Genomic DNA, 15,876 nt, shown 5'->3' with positions numbered 1-15,876 from the left:
CATCTTCGTAGGAAAACTAGCTTAGTTCACTTCACATTTTGATTATTTAGCAGAGATGCTTTCATTTTTAACCTTTAGGGAAAAATAAAATCCTCAATCTCCAAGCCAGACTTGGAGAACAGTTTCCTTCACTCTGGTGTATGTGTTTTGCAAAATGCTTTATGGTATACTCTTCCTATTGAACTTCTGGTAGTCTATGTTTATGATCAAAGGGTAGATTACAGTAATGGATGCTAGGAAGCACTACTATTAAACCTTTGTGTCAGAAAAAGGAAGCGTGAAAATGCTTTGCATTCTGGTTTGGGGTTGGTTTTTTTTTGTTTGTTTGTTTGTTTGTTTTGTTTGTTTGGTTGGGGGTTTTTTGTTTGGTTGTTTTGGTTTTTTCCATTTCACATTTGTTCTAAAGCTATGAGAATTTTTTGGTTACCATTCTTTCAAGAATAAAACTAACCTGTCAATTTTGGTGCTTTGTCTACCTGCCCACTAGAATTTGAAGTAAATGTTGCTGTAAGACTTGAGTTGCATTATAATTTAAGGATGCTTCTCATAAACACTTAATTGCAGTTCCTTGCAGAAAAGAAGGTTTGAACCACAAAAGTTTGGATAATGATTATTGATAACATGTAGTGAAGTTGTGTTTCCTGCTGTGGATTTTTAAAAATTCCTTAGTTTGACCTAGCAAGTGCAATCTGTTTTTCATCACGGCATTATGTTTGTATTAGGCGCTATGTTTGTACTAGGCATGTCATACCAATGTTGAAAGAACTTAATTGAAAATGTCCAGTATGTGGGTTGTCTTCCTGCTTTGAGTGTTAAGTTGAACCATACTGGAACTTGAGAGTAGGTTTTATACATATTTGAGAAAATGAAAGTGGTTTAGGAACAAAAGTTGGAGTATTATGTTGTGAATAGGGCACAACCTGATGGCGTGGTTTAGGTGCCACAGCAGATAAGCAATTTTAACACTGTAAAACCCCATTGTTTGTTTTGTGAGGTGCTTTTTCAAGGGGGAAATACTGTTTTGAGAGCCAACTGAATAAGCAGTAAATGAATAATAAATTTTGATTAAGCTTGGTAGACAGCAGATGTCAGAACCTTGGCTATATTAGTCATCTTCCAAAAACTGTTGATAAAACTAGTATTCTGCTATCAGTCTGGTAGTTACATTTACATAACCTATATGTGTGCTTCTTTGAATCATGTAACTGTATGACATCCAGATGTGCTTGTATCTTTTTCTTTTACCTTTTTTTGTTCTTTTTTTTCCCGAAGTGGCTTAGGCAACCAAATTGTGTGGAGGTCAAATCTTACTTTTGTAACTAGGAAAAAGAGATAGTTGTCTCTTTAAATCCTCTTTAAATAAATGAATTACTACATATGATTTCATTTGGTCACTGAAGTCTAATACTTGCCTCCAGGAACTGAAAAATTACATTTATTTGTGCTCTTGATGATACTGAGGTCTCCCAGGTGAACAATTGCGTATCCCAGTCTTTGTCCATGTGATCTTTTGCCTGTATCTTATTGATGCAAGTTAATATTACCAACAAACAGATTTGATAGTGCTTTTATGAAAACAGGAAGGAACTGGAACTGGCTCATTAACTTTTCTTTGTCTCCTGTTCAAGAAAACTGTGATGCCATTGCTTTCTGGAGACTTCCATATCATTATAAGAAAAGTAAATGTATAGTAAATTTCTGCTAATTTAGGTGTGAGGGGTAAAAGGTGAGTTGCTGATGTTGGGACAGCATTGTACAGATGCATAACTCTGGAGGACAGATGAGTTTCTTAGAGGGTGTATTTAATAAAGCAGGCGTCTCTAAACTTTGGCTCTTGGATAGCTGTGTTACTTCTTCTGACCCTGACCAGAAGAGCAGCAGTGTTCACTTTGACTTTTTAATTTCTGGTGTCTGTGGGATATGTTGCCTTCAGTTTGTACCCCCTGAGTTACAGACTGGGGACTGCTGCAATAACCATTGATGCTGCAGCTTTCTAAAGTCTGTTTGACTAAGAAAGATCAGATCAGGTTTTAAAACAGCTCAGGTCTCTTGAGTGAATGTGTAACGGGCACTCTTTCAACTGGGTAATTAGGAAGAAATTGTGTGAGCTTTTTCCTCACATTAACTACATAATTAGGTCATACTATCTAAGGCAAAAGTATGTGAAAGTATGTCACAAACAGCTCTGTATGCAGTTAGCATATGTTGAACTAGTTTTTAAGTATCAGAGAGTCAAGCTGATACTATAGTTAAAATTTTAAATTAGTTTAATATGCTTCTTGTTAGTTACGTATATCCATGTTTTCTGTTTCTATGTAAGAGAAATCTTCTTTCCAGTTCAGGCCTGTTGTACCATGGAGAAAATAAAAAAAAAGAAAGTTATTTGGATTTTGACATTTAGTTGGTTTAGCACTGGTATGTGTGCTAAAAAGCAGAAGTTGGCACCAAGGCTTCTGTGCTTTGCATCAGGGAGATTTTTGTTTTCATATGTGAGATTAAATAAACCTAATGTACCATTTTATGCAGCTCCTGCCTGGATTTATTTTTGGATTGTGACCTAATGGTGACATGCCTTTCAGGTTTTATATTTTGTATGTAACTGTCTTATTTGACAAGTTTGGAATGATGTAATTGTGTTGTGGAGGTTTTACTGCTTTTTAATAGATACTTCAGCAACTGTTCATTGTAATCGTTTTTGCAAAATGTGCATATTTGAAAAACTGTAAATATTGTAAGGGAAAGTTGGAATAGAATTAGATCTTTTTCTACTATTTATTTAGATCCAAAGGCAGAAACACGACTGTATATTATGGTGAATGACTTTGAATTTCATGTGTACAACCGTTCTGAGCTTTATGGGCAACTTCAAGAACTATTTGGCTTGGATCCCATAATAATTCCAGCAAAGAAAGATGATGAAAAAGCACAAGTAAATGGGAGGCAGAGAGCACATACCAATCTTGAAAGGTAAATTATTATTCATTTTGCTATTTTGTTGATGCTTTGTTCTGCAAAGGGCTGAACTAATTAGGTAATGTTTTATTAGCATATGCTCTGGAGGCCAAATGGTTGAAGCACATCTGAGAGAAATTGCTCTGACAAGCCTGACAGTCTAAATCTTCTTCCTTTCCTTGAATTTCCTACCATAATAATTAAAGCCCACAACTAAACAAACCAAGTATTTCTTGTTTAATGATCAGAGACAGGTTGAAAAATATATTTGAAGTACAATGTGGAGAGGGAGCATGTGTTGAAGAGGATTATGCTTGCAGAATGAGAATGGTATTGCTCAGTAGAAGTAATTGCGGCTCAAGACATTGAGTAGACAAAATGTCAGGGTCCATATTGTGTTATGAGGACTTACTGGTTTTTGAGCTTTAAACTTGGGCTGATTTCACAAGTTGTCTTTTTGGGGGGGGGGTGTTTGTGCATAGCTATACAAGCCTTCTTTTCTTATTTTGTTCTTCTTTTTGGAGTACCTGAGGAAACATGGTGTGGGTCTGTAAGGAGTTATTTTACCCAGCTTACATGTAGTGAAGTCAGATGTTCAATAACAAGGCTCTCTCTGGGCAGAATCGCACCAGACTGATTTACTGGCAGGAGCAGAGCAGATCTCTTGACAGTTGAGTCCTTCCAGTGCTGCTGGCCAAGCCAGTACTTGTTACTAAATTCCATAGTGGGCAGCTGTGGGATGCTGGGCCAGTTTCTCCATGTTTTTATCGTATGCCCTTACTGGCAGGTGCTGGAAGGACTTCTGCTGTTGGGGAGGACATGTCTTGGAAAGTGAAAAATCCCACACCTAAACAGCAATATTTAGAACAGACCAAGTTCCCTGAGGAAGATTTATTTAACTATTATTCTGTGTTAAACGTGGCACTCTTGTTTTCTACCTGTGTCAGCCCAGTGTAGCAGCACCCAATGGGTGTATGCTTCCTGCTGTTGTTCCAGGCTCTGGAAGAGTCGGCCGTAGTCTGCCATCAGGTCCCTTAGGGGGGGCATCTCTGTGTTAAGGAACATTCCCCAAGATCTGTGCACTGAAACCCCCTAGAATAAAAGGTTGGTAAATTCTTCTGCAGAAAAGGCAAAATAATAATACACATTTTTTTCCTGTAGTGTTAAAGTAAAAACAGAATCTCAAGACCCTTCTTCTGCATGGAGATCACTTATTCCAGTCATTAAAGTCAATGTGAGCACGGTAGGTGTAAAGACCCTGATAATGAAAATATTTAGCAGTATATGCTTAAAAATCAGGCTTTCCATTCATTTTTCTTACAATGATTTCAATGATTTCTTGTAATGATTTCAAGAATATCACCCAGTAATTAAGCCAGGTAATGGGTGTTGCACAATGTATGGTGTGTTTCTGGGCTTTTGGGAGGTGTTTGTGGTTTGGTTTTAATAGGGATATTTGGCCACTTTCCTTAAAAGTTGATGTCCTGCCTCCCCGCCCCCCCCCCCCCACCAAAAATCACCCAGGAAAATTGTTATTGAAATGATAGGAAATAGAATATTGAGAGTTTAATGTACAAGGTAGGAATTTTAGTTATGCACAAAGTAGGGCCAGGATTTTTGTCTGTGGTCTTTATTTGCATATTGCTGGTTATTTTATAATTTTTATAATTTTTGCTGGTTATTTTATAATAATTTGCATTATTATAGATAAACAAATACATATATTTAAAAGATCAGTGTATAACGAGTATTTGGGTTTTCTTTTGGATTTAGGGTCGCTTGGCATTTGGGAATCATTATCAGCCACAAACACTTTGTATTAACTTTGATGATGCTTTTTTGACATATACCACAAAACCACCTTCGAGCCACCTTGACCAGTTTATGCATATTGTGAAAGGAAAATTGGAAAATGTTAGAGTCATGCTGGTTCCAAGTCCAAGATATGTTGGCCTTCAAAACGATGAGTAAGTTTTGGGGACTTTTGTTTCCATATTTTTTTATTATTTAAAAAAAAAAAAAAACAAAGAAGAACAGATTGTTGGTTGTATTTCTGCTAATTTATTTTTCTTAGTGTGTTTAGACAGTTGGCGTTTTTAACACTGCAGGTTTTAAATGTCGGATCTTTGAAACTATTTATGGAGAAAAGTACTGGTTTTCTGTCTCACTGTAGGTTTTGTTTGTTCTGCTCTGTGATTAATCATGGAATCACAGAATGTTTTTGGTTGGAAGGGACCTTTAGAGGTCATCTAGTCCTCCCTCCCTGCAATGAGCAGGGACATCTTCAACTAGAACAGGTTGCTCAGAGCTCCATCCAACCTGACCTTGAATGTTTACAGGAATGGGGCATCTTGCATTCAACTTCTATTTTCCTTCACTCAGGTACCATAGCTGCACAGCTTTGACAACCCTAGATTGTTAGGGTAAATGCAAGGTTTAAGGTGTTGACTTCTGTAGAGCTGATTCACATATGGTTAAATAAATATTTAATTAAAAAAAAAAAAAAAAAAGGAAAAAAGCTGTGCTATACTTGTTATAGTAGAAATCACATTATCTTTTGAAGACAGATTGCTGATCCTAACTGCTAAATTTCAGTCTTTCACAGATGTTATTTCCTCAACAAAAAATAATCTATCCTTGGACAGTTGTATGTATGAGTTAATGTAAAATGATTATACCTATTTTATACCTTCTAAGCAACAATATTCAGCGAATTAATTATGATTTTTGGGAATAAACTGTATGTTATTTGTCTACCTTAATTGACTCTATAAGGCAAATACTGCTGTCTTGTAATACGTGTTTATGTGTTTTCAAAGAACATTCTGTGGATGTTCTTTGAATCTTACTCTTCCAACATGATGACAAAGGAAATTTCTTTGAGTAATATTGAAAACAAACAAGATTAAAGCAAAATAGGATTAAGACATTCAAACTATTAGCTTTTTCTCCTGCTTCTGCTAAGTATTTTCTTTTTATGCTGTTACCATCCCTGCAGCTCCTGATGGCTGAAGCATATGTGCAGAAAACATGCCCTAATTTACTGTGTGGATTCAACAAATGACCCAGTTCATTGGAAACAGGGAATGTTTGAATCTTTAGAGCGTGTCCTTTTATGCTGCTTTGGCTTAAAAAATTAAGCTGGGTATCTTAACTTTCAGAAATTCCTGCAGGCAATGCACATACAAAAACCAGCTAAGTGACTTGATGAAATTTGTAATAGATTGACTAATCAATACAAACATCAAAAAAACACCTTGAAAATTGTCCTATTATATTACAGACAGACATCTCAACACCTCCCATCACTTTCTGCAAATAAATCCTCCAAAACCCAAGGGAAAAAAAAACCTGTGCTAAGTCAGCAGGCAAAGCAGATGTTTAGGATGGATATTAGGAAATAATTTTTAATGATGAAAATCTCATTATCATTCATGATCATTATCTGACTTGCAAATGGCCTGTGGTGGGGTTTCTAGGGTTCTACCACCTAGATGTACACTGGAAGAATTGGAGGGCAAGGACTGAGAAAGGTATTTAGCTACCATGTGGTGTTTTGGTGGTGGGGGTTTTTTTTCCCTCTCCCTCCACTTCCATTAGTATAACACCTTGTAGCTTTCCTCCAGAAAGTGGAGTATGGCAAAGGTGATGAGGATGATACAGCAGTGGGTGTTTGACAAATGGATTTGGCCATTCTTTCTGTCAGCAGTTAAAGCTTTCCTGTAGATCCTTCTCTTTTTCCTACAGCTGAGTGACAGTTTCTGTTAGGCTGAGGAGTTAAGTCCAATTGTTCATCTTTAAGAAGACTTAGCTTTAAAACTCTTCATTGAACTTCTACTTGAAGATAGTGTTTTAAATTAAAACAAAGTTATTAATTATTCCAAGTCAGACCTATGTAGTCTGTGCTACTAGAGAGGGTAATGCACTTATGTGAAATGGATATAGGATCCTGTATTTCACAGAACAAAACGCACACCAGATAGGGCAGCAGGGACTGAGAAGCCTTTGGCATCATAGACAGGCCAGCTTGCACAGAGACTGCCTGACCCTCATGGAGAAATGCTGAGTTGCTCAAACAAGATGCAGCCTTTGCCCTACAGTGTGCCTCACTGGGGGTATAGTCAGACAATGATAAATGGTTGTGCTGGCTAAGGAAGATACTGTCAGGCTCTTAAGTTTTGTGGCTGGTTATGTTGTGAGCTTCTCGTCTTTTGCATTACAAAGCAGAGAGGTTTCCTCTGAGACCCTATTGGTGGCATGCTCAACTTGAGAGGCCAAAGTTACTAACTCATGCTGTTGTGCCATGGTGTGCTGTTCAGTCCTGCTAACCTGCCTGTGTCTATTGTGGAGTGTGGGCAGAATAAAGTGAGCTCTTCCCATGAACTACAGTTTAGATCTCTGTAAATGCTTTCCCTCCCACTTCTGTAGCTGAACCACTAAACTTTTTTTTTTTTTCACATCTTGCTCCATTTGCATCTCATTGCATCTCAAGTTCATAAATTATCTTTTTCTACAAATGAAAAAAAAAATTCTACTGAAACAATTCAATTTCAGGCAGAAAAAAGGAAGTAAGTGGAAAACTGGGAATGAATAGAAAGTACTTAATTTTTCACTGCTGTTACTGTCAAAGTAAAATTGATTTCAAGGTTCCTGCTCTGTTGCTTTTGAAGAGCTTCTGCCAGTATGTGAGCTCTCTCTGCTGTCTCCCATAACTTCCAAGCTTTCCTTGTTTGTAAAGAGCTGTGGTAAAATGAGCAGCATTCTTCTAACAGGTCACATTCTTAGACCTTGTATTTCTGTTATTGGAGTTTTCTTTTTCTGCAAAGAACTGAAAACTTACAAAAGTGGCAAAACTGTCTTTCAGTAAAATATAACTTTTACATTGTACTTATTATTATTATTATAAAATGTTATAAATTAACATGTAGCAACACTGTAAGAAGGGGATTGCAATATACTGATATGAAAGTGTTGCATAAGAAGTGTTTTGTGTCTTAGTTCTATCACTTAGATCCTTTTATATTGTGGGAAATGTTACTGAGGAAGAACAGGGTTTTTTGGTGGGTTTTTTTTTTTTTTTTAAGCTAATGGTCTAATTACTGAAGATGTCTTGTCCTTTTGGTTTAGAGTGCTATTTTAGAAAGAAAAATTAGCAGCTGAAAGAACAATTTAGGACAAGGAGAAAAGAATTCTCAATGGAAAGAAACTTCGAAAGTAAAACTTTTGTAGTTGGTTGTGGTTTGCAGTACCTGAGAAATGTCTTTGTGGAGAGGAACCTGGTATCTTTGTGCTCAAGTTAACTGAATTTTTAAGGTATTTCATGTAGCAATAATAATAATGTAATGATCAAATATTTTTTGCACATCAGGGTAGATATAACCTAGCAATATGACAGCTGCCTTTTTGATAAGAGACTTGAAATCAGATAAACTTGAATATTCAGTGTTTATTTTCAGGAGTTCATTCAGTCTGAGCTAGCAGATAGACTAGGAATTGCAGCATGATAGGGAGGGAAGGAGAAAAACTGAGGTTATAACCTGAACTTCAAATTTAGCTTACTTAGGACAGACTGCAGTGTGTTTCAGGCACTTCAGTCTATTCTGTTGACCCTTCTGGTGGTGGGAAAAGACGAATGCCTGGCAGACAAGGAAGGTAGCAAGACCTATGTAGATGTGTGGAGCTGGTGTCTTGGGATCGCGCCAAACTTGAATCTTGCCCACAGAACATTTTTGATCAGGTACCACATACACTGTTGGCTTGCATGATACAGGTAACAGTATTATTGATGGTTCCATGGTTACATATGTACTACTAAGAAGCGACAAGTGAGCATGACCTATGTAATCTCTTTCATTATACTTCATATAGAATCATAGAATAGTTAGGGTTGGAAAGGACCTGAAGATAATCTAATTCCAACCCTCCTGCCATGGGCATTTAAAATTACTTGAATTCATAAAGTTTTATCTCAGTGCATTTTTAATCTTTATTTTGCACTCTTTTCCATTTACAGACCACCAAGGCTGATGGGTGAAGGTTTTGTTGTAATGCAGTCCAATGATGTTGATATCTATTATTATATGGATGAACCAGGTACCTTCTGTTAGATACAAAGATAAAATTTTAAGGTGTCTGAAGACTACATGTTTATTGTCTGGACTTGCTAGGCAATTTCTTCTGCTTTTTTTCAATGCTGAAAAATCTCTATGCTGAAAGAGTTATTGTAATGTTTTGGAGCCAATAAAAGTGTTAGTTATTTTTTCTGCAAATGAGCTAAAATTCCACTGAAACAAAGGGGAAACAAAGTTCATTTGTTTCATATTTAGAAGGGAGTGAAATTTTGAGCTGTGTTCAACTTCTAAACTGTTTCATGTAAAAGGTCTGGGGAATTTCATAGATGAAATAACTGGGTATGTAGAACCAATGTATTTACCAGCGAGTAGTTTTATATCATGTAGGTACTCTGTCAGCAATGCCTTCTGCAAGTCTATATGCAACATAGAAGCAATTAAGCTTGGTATGTGTTCTTGAAACAAGTTGTGTTTTAAGCTGCAATCATAAATGGTGTAGGTTTCAAAAGTACTTCAGGAATGGGGATAATTTATATTTAACACTTACGGGAGGTTTTGGGAAATTTATTTGATGCATCCATTTCTGAATATTGTGGTGTTTGTCTTTTTCACTTTAAATCTGGTGTGTTATATTACCAATTTATTTTGCTGGAGCTCTTTCAGTTTGCAAAAGCTTTTGCTTGGACTCCACTTAAAGTGTTGCCTGAATCTTGAACAAAAGTAACACATTCAATAATGATGCATACTGGTAGGATAGGTGACAGTTTTTGAAACCTGGTTTAGATGTAGGATTTGGAAGTAAATGTGGATGTAGGAAAGCTTGCATTGATGCAAAGCATATTTAAAAGACAAAACTGCTGTGTATGTCAGCATTTCCCTGACATCAGTGAGCAGTGCTTCAGGAAATCAGAACAACATTTGGTCCTGTTCTTCCTATGTTTACTTCCATATACTCCAGGAGTCTGCATTGAATTGTGGCTTGATATTTATATACTGTAGTGGTCCCAACTAAAACTGACATAAGGACATATTAATTGTCATGTGCTTAGTAAACATTTTTCATGCTAATTTGAAACAGCTTCCTTTAATAGTCTGTTTATTATATTATGTAATATAGGTCTTGTGCCAGAGGAGACGGAGGAAAGTAATGATGAGGAATCAAACAACGAAGACAGCAAGTTGCAGGATCTACCACCATGTTGGGGTTTGGACATTGTTTGTGGAAAAGGAACAGACTTCAACTATGGACCTTGGGCTGATAGGCAGAGGTATTACCATGATTTACATCTTTAATATCTCTTATTACTGAGAAAGCATTCTGAAGTTTCCAGTATGCAATGTCTCAGACTTCTAATTTGTATGGGGCACACCAGGCAAAATAGAAGGAGTTTAGGTTTAGTAAATTCATTGTTGTTTATCTTGTTGGCCTTCCAAGGTTAGTATCACTCAGTGGGTTTTTGTTATTAAATTAATAAATTATGCTCCTATTTTTTGTGAAAAAACTAGTTTTACTATTTACCAAGTGTTAGATACCTAACTGTTTAACCTTATAGTGGCTGCTTTATATTTGAAAAGCTCCTGTTAGCTCATGGATAGGAATACCCTATATATTGATGAGCAAATTGTATAGAAGTACAAATCTGGCTACAGAAATAATGAGGGGGAATTGTTTATTCCTGCTTTAGGAAAACAGAATTCTTGATGCAGTCTCAAAAGTATTTATTATCCAGGTATTTTAGTGACAGAATTTTAGGCCAGGGCTCTACTACTGTTCTTCACTTAGCCCTTGATGTTTTGCGCTTGATTGTTTCTGGTGGGGACAATGGGATTGTTTAGAGAGTAGAGGACTATAAAGTACAAGTGCTTTCCCTCTTTTCCCCTGTTAATTACAGATTGATACTTCTTTTGGCCTCCATTAATTCTCCTGTGAAAATATTATGATTAGCTGTCTCTTACAAGTGTGAGGGTAGCAGACCACAGAGTAGTCATTAGATGTGACAGTATCTTGGAGAATTTAAGAGAAAATGCCAGTTTCCAGAACAGTCCTTTGCTAGGAACATTAAGTCCGTGAATCGTTAACGATATTTTTAATACTCCCAAGAAAGCTCACTCTACGATGGTGTGCTTTTTATAATTTTAACTGGCTATGTGGAAGGTGGTCTGTGCCTATTCAGGGTGTGTAGAGTTTATAGATACATGCTTGGCAACATTTTCACATTGTGCTGTGGACAGAAGATAGAATTTTGGAAAGTGCCACAACATTTTAGAAGGACACATTGTAGTGTCCTGTGGACTTGGTAGTTCTGTGAACTTGGTACTCTCCATTCATATAGAAGCTTCCACAAATACTGATCTTTAACACGTCACAAGGTAAAATCGTGGGTTTCCCCAGGATTTGGACAGTGTGTTGTGTGGTGTTTGGTGTGTGGGGGGGTGGTTTTTGGGGGTTGCGTTGCTCCCTTTTTTCCCCTTAACCTTTTAGGCTGCTACAGTGGTCAGGTGCTGGGTGCAGGAAACTGCTACCCCCCTTAAAGACTTTCTTTCACCTCCTTCAGATCTGTATAAGCTAGGCTATCTGTGCTTCCTCACTATGGCTTTCCTTTCATGTAGTTACATGTTCAGACACAAGTTTGCAGAAATGTAGGTTTTGTCACTCTCATTCTGAGGTACTAAAATTTTGTATTTTGTTTACAGCTGGGCATTAGGTCAACTATTTATGTACAAACCAAAGCATCTGGGGTTGGACTAGATGATCTTCAGAGGTCCCTTCCAACCCTAATAATTCTGTGATTCTATAGCAATTCCGTGATAAACAGATTACTTGCTACTATGTTTTTGTAGTAGATTTGTAAACTAAAGATTAGGAATAAGAAGAAAGACATAGCTTGTTTGCCATCTGAATTAAAGTACGTTTGTTGTGAATCATTTATGGTCTGTCCGTTCATGGCTTTTATCCAAAAGTCACTTCTTGTCATGGAAAATTTTTGAGATTTCAGTAATGAGTTGGAAGGCTCATATGATTTTAAACAGACATTTTTTTCTTATCACATCCAGTGGTTGTGTAAAAACTCACCTAACTGGAAAATAATTGACTCAAATAGATGCATAAATATGTATAAATACACATGTATTTCTTCTGTGAATAAAAACAGCTCTCTTGTTTTTGTGTGTTTGGTTTTTTTCTTCCTCCCCACTAGGGATTGCCTGTGGAAGTTTTTCTTCCCACCAGACTACCAGGTTATGAAAGTCTCAGAAATTGCTCAGCCTGGGAAACCAAGACAGATTCTTGCTTTTGAACTGCGGATGAATATTATTGCAGATGCCACCATCGATTTACTTTTTACCAAAAATAGGGTAAATAATGAAAACACATCTAGAAAATAATTTGTCTGTGTAATTATTCTGTGGTTGTTGGTTGTGCATGTTTTCACTTGTCTCAAGTGTTTCTTGCAGATGTATGGTTTTAAAAGCTAGGTAACTTGTCTTTCAGTCAGAGGCAGAAAGTACACTGATGCCTAGAAATAATGTTTGGAATGTTTTTTTTTTCCTACAATACAGGAAACTAATGCTGTACATGTAAATGTTGGTGCAGGATCATATTTGGAAATAAATATTCCCATGACAGTAGGTGAAAATGGTGAGTTAGTGTCAAGATTAATTTGTTTCCGTAAAGTTTTTTTTCTGAACAATTATCTTAATGACTATGTGTGTCAATGTCTTATAGTGTTTTCCTTCAAGACTGTGAGATATGTATTCTTATGTAAAAGAACAAAAAGTATTTCCTTATACATTTCATTGCAAGATATTAAAGTATGTACATACTTAAAATAGTTACCATCATGTTTTGTTTGGGTTAGGAAACACAAATTCCTCAACTACTAGACAATGTATCATTTAAACATGTATCTATTGAAGCAGGTGACATTCCCAGCTCAAAGCAGGAAGCCTTCTTCAATAGGATTAGTGTAGTAGTGGAATCATGCTGAGATATGTTCTGAAAAATAGTACTAGTTAATTTAAACAAAATTAATTCCAAAATCCAAGGTGGAGATCAGTGTAAAGTTATATGTATGTTACCTGTATTTACTCATCTTGTTGGCTAGTTTGAAGACCTTTGCTAAATTGTTTGTTCTCTTGATTCCTTCTGGCATTTTGAGTTTTATTCTGTTACTTAAGCCAAGATCTCCAGAACTGAGCATTTCCAGACACAGCAAGAAGAATTCTGTCACCTCTGCTATGTCAAGGCAGAACATGTTAAGCTCTTTGTTGACAAACAGTAGATGGTAGAATTATTATAGTATTATGATATTATAATATCTATGATTATCTATTATATCTCTAGTATTATCTATTATGATAATTCTTGATTGTTAGTGGAATGGTGAAATTGCTGGTAAGAATTATGTAAATATTTGTTTAACTCTTATGTGTGAATGACTGTGTTTTATATCTTCTGTGTGCTAGGCTATTCACCTACAATTAAAGGGCAGCTTCTACATGTTGACGCCACCAGCAGTATGCAGTACAGGACTCTCTTGGAAGCTGAAATGCTAGCTGTACGTTTGAGTTAATAAGCACAAAGCTTCAGTCTCTAGAGGATTTTTAATAAAAAAACACATTTATTTGTCTGTGGAGCAGTTCTTTGGATTCTTAAACAGTACAGAAATATGCCTTTTGAATGTATTTTGCAAAACCTTACTATGTAAGAAACTTACATATATACACATGACTATGCATGTGTGTAACTTTCAGTGACTTAACATAATTTATGTGTGTTATGAAAGCAGTGGAGGGATTGGAGTACCACTTACAAGTCTTGCCTCATTAATTACGTAGCCATGTCTTATAGGCTTTACCTTAATAAATTACTACACTCGCTAGCTGTGCTACAGAATTTGAGTGCATAAGTACTTAAAAATACTTCAGAGTGCTTAAACTAGTTGAGACAGATTTAATACTGCATTATTCTTTTGTTTGCAGAACTTCTGCAGTACTTCAGTTCTGTAGATTACCTTTCTCACTGTTTTTTATTAGTGATGTTTTTAGTATTAAATATGAGCATTAGATCAGTGGTTGAAAAATACTATATTCTGAGGGATTTTATCTGTAATGTATTGTAAACAGTGAGGCTTTTAATGAAACCTTAGGTTTATAAATTGCATGGTATGTCTACTGCAACAGATGTATCAGAATTTCATAATATACCTTTCCAGATAAATTAATACACTAATGCTTGACCTTCAAGCAGTGGAAGAGAGAGATATTAAATTATTAAAGAACTGGAGAGGCCTTCTGTTCATCCCAGCAGGAAAACAGTTTTAATTATTCAGCAGAGTACATGTGAAAACTGCTGAGCTACAGGGTCAAGGATTGTATGCTTTAATTGTAATTCTGGTGCTTCTATATCTTGTTCACAGTTTCATATTAATGCCAGCTACCCCCGGATATGGAACATGCCGCAGACATGGCAATGCGAACTTGAGGTTTATAAAGCAACCTATCATTTTATCTTTGCTCAGAAAAGCTTCTTTACAGGTAACTACTTTACTAAATAAAATACATATCAAATTAAATATTCTTTCTTTAGAATTTCTTTTCAAATTTTGCAAAGGTGTACAAGGTCAAGTACTCTGATTTCAGGTATTTAGCACAAGTCATTATTTTTGAGGACAAAGTTTCTGATGTTTTCTGTTTCCTGTAAGTGTCTTAGTACACAATATTCTTATATTTGAGTGGAGATACCAAATGATTTAATTTTCTAACGTCTAAACTAAATTTGATCTGCAGTTATGTTAAATGATCTTAATTTTCAGATTATTTTGTTTCTATCAGATCTATTGACTTGTTTAGTATTTGTCACCTAGAATGTTGAATTCTCTGAAATCTCTCTTTGGCTGACTGATTTTCAGCTACTTAAGCTTTAGGTCATGTCTGTGTGGTTGACAGATGATGAAAGAAAGTAATTTGCTCCTTAGGATTTTGGCTGTGAGGAAGGATATGTGTGCACAAGGCAGTACAATGTGATACAGCATCACCAAGCTGTTGCTGAAGGTTTCAGCTACAGTAGTAGAAAGAATATAGCCCCATCAATCTGGCACTGCTTGGGCTAATTAGTCCTGCTGGGAGGAAGGGTTAATTAGTGCAGGCATAGTGCCATGCTAATAAAGTTATCCTCCTGATGAGGCTGGAGCCATTATCTATATAGAGTTGCAGTACACAGCATAGTCTACCTATCCATTCAAAGCTAACAGTAACTTCTGCAACAACATGGTTTTGCAGAATTAGAATATATTACTAACATATACATTCAGAGTACCTGAGTGGAAAACCAGAGGAAAGCAGTTGGTAGTCCATTGCTTTTAGGTCAGTGTGTAACATTGCTACTGAGCAAAACTAAACGTGAAAACTTCATTAAACCTATGGCTTTACAACTGAAAAAGCAGGTGAGAAATGGGAGGTGGACTCACAGCAAGTATTTGTGGAATATCTGCCTGAGAAATAAATGCTGTATATTGTTCTCATTTTACTTTTTCTGTTAAGGAGCAAGCAACTAAGATAGGCAATTTATGAAAAGCCAAAAGCTTAAAAGAAGAAATCTCTCTCTTGACTGCTACTGACTTGTCTTTTATTACTTTACATGGGTTTAGATTTGATCCAAGACTGGTCCAGCGATAGCGCACCTGATATCTTTTCATTCGTTCCTTATATGTGGAACTTCAAAGTCATGTTTCATCAATTTGAAATGATTTGGGCAGCAAATCAGCACAACTGGATTGACTGTTCCACCAAACAACAAGAGAATGGTGAGAATACTTTTTGCTTTGGAAGAAGAGTGCAAACTGCAAAAAATACA

The 15,876-nt window shown here is 36.2% G+C and overlaps 1 protein-coding gene across 13 annotated transcripts in view; it reads left to right on the top strand.

Annotated features, from left to right (window-relative positions):
• Window positions 1-15,876, top strand: part of BLTP1 (bridge-like lipid transfer protein family member 1) — a 114,419-nt gene that overhangs the window by 16,290 nt on the left and 82,253 nt on the right. For all 13 annotated transcript variants that reach the window (XM_065684624.1, XM_065684577.1, XM_065684645.1 and 10 more), the window contains exons 6-15: window positions 2,781-2,967; window positions 4,114-4,195; window positions 4,726-4,919; window positions 8,966-9,045; window positions 10,141-10,291; window positions 12,221-12,377; window positions 12,582-12,660; window positions 13,488-13,579; window positions 14,441-14,558; window positions 15,671-15,826. In XM_065684624.1, coding sequence (XP_065540696.1) covers window positions 2,781-2,967; window positions 4,114-4,195; window positions 4,726-4,919; window positions 8,966-9,045; window positions 10,141-10,291; window positions 12,221-12,377; window positions 12,582-12,660; window positions 13,488-13,579; window positions 14,441-14,558; window positions 15,671-15,826 — 1,296 coding nt within the window. The remainder of the gene's footprint in view (window positions 1-2,780; window positions 2,968-4,113; window positions 4,196-4,725; window positions 4,920-8,965; window positions 9,046-10,140; window positions 10,292-12,220; window positions 12,378-12,581; window positions 12,661-13,487; window positions 13,580-14,440; window positions 14,559-15,670; window positions 15,827-15,876) is intronic.

Source organism: Lathamus discolor, chromosome 1 (assembly GCF_037157495.1).
Source record: "Lathamus discolor isolate bLatDis1 chromosome 1, bLatDis1.hap1, whole genome shotgun sequence".
Classification (NCBI taxonomy): Eukaryota; Metazoa; Chordata; class Aves; order Psittaciformes; family Psittacidae; genus Lathamus; species Lathamus discolor.
This window is presented reverse-complemented; position numbering and strand designations above follow the sequence as displayed.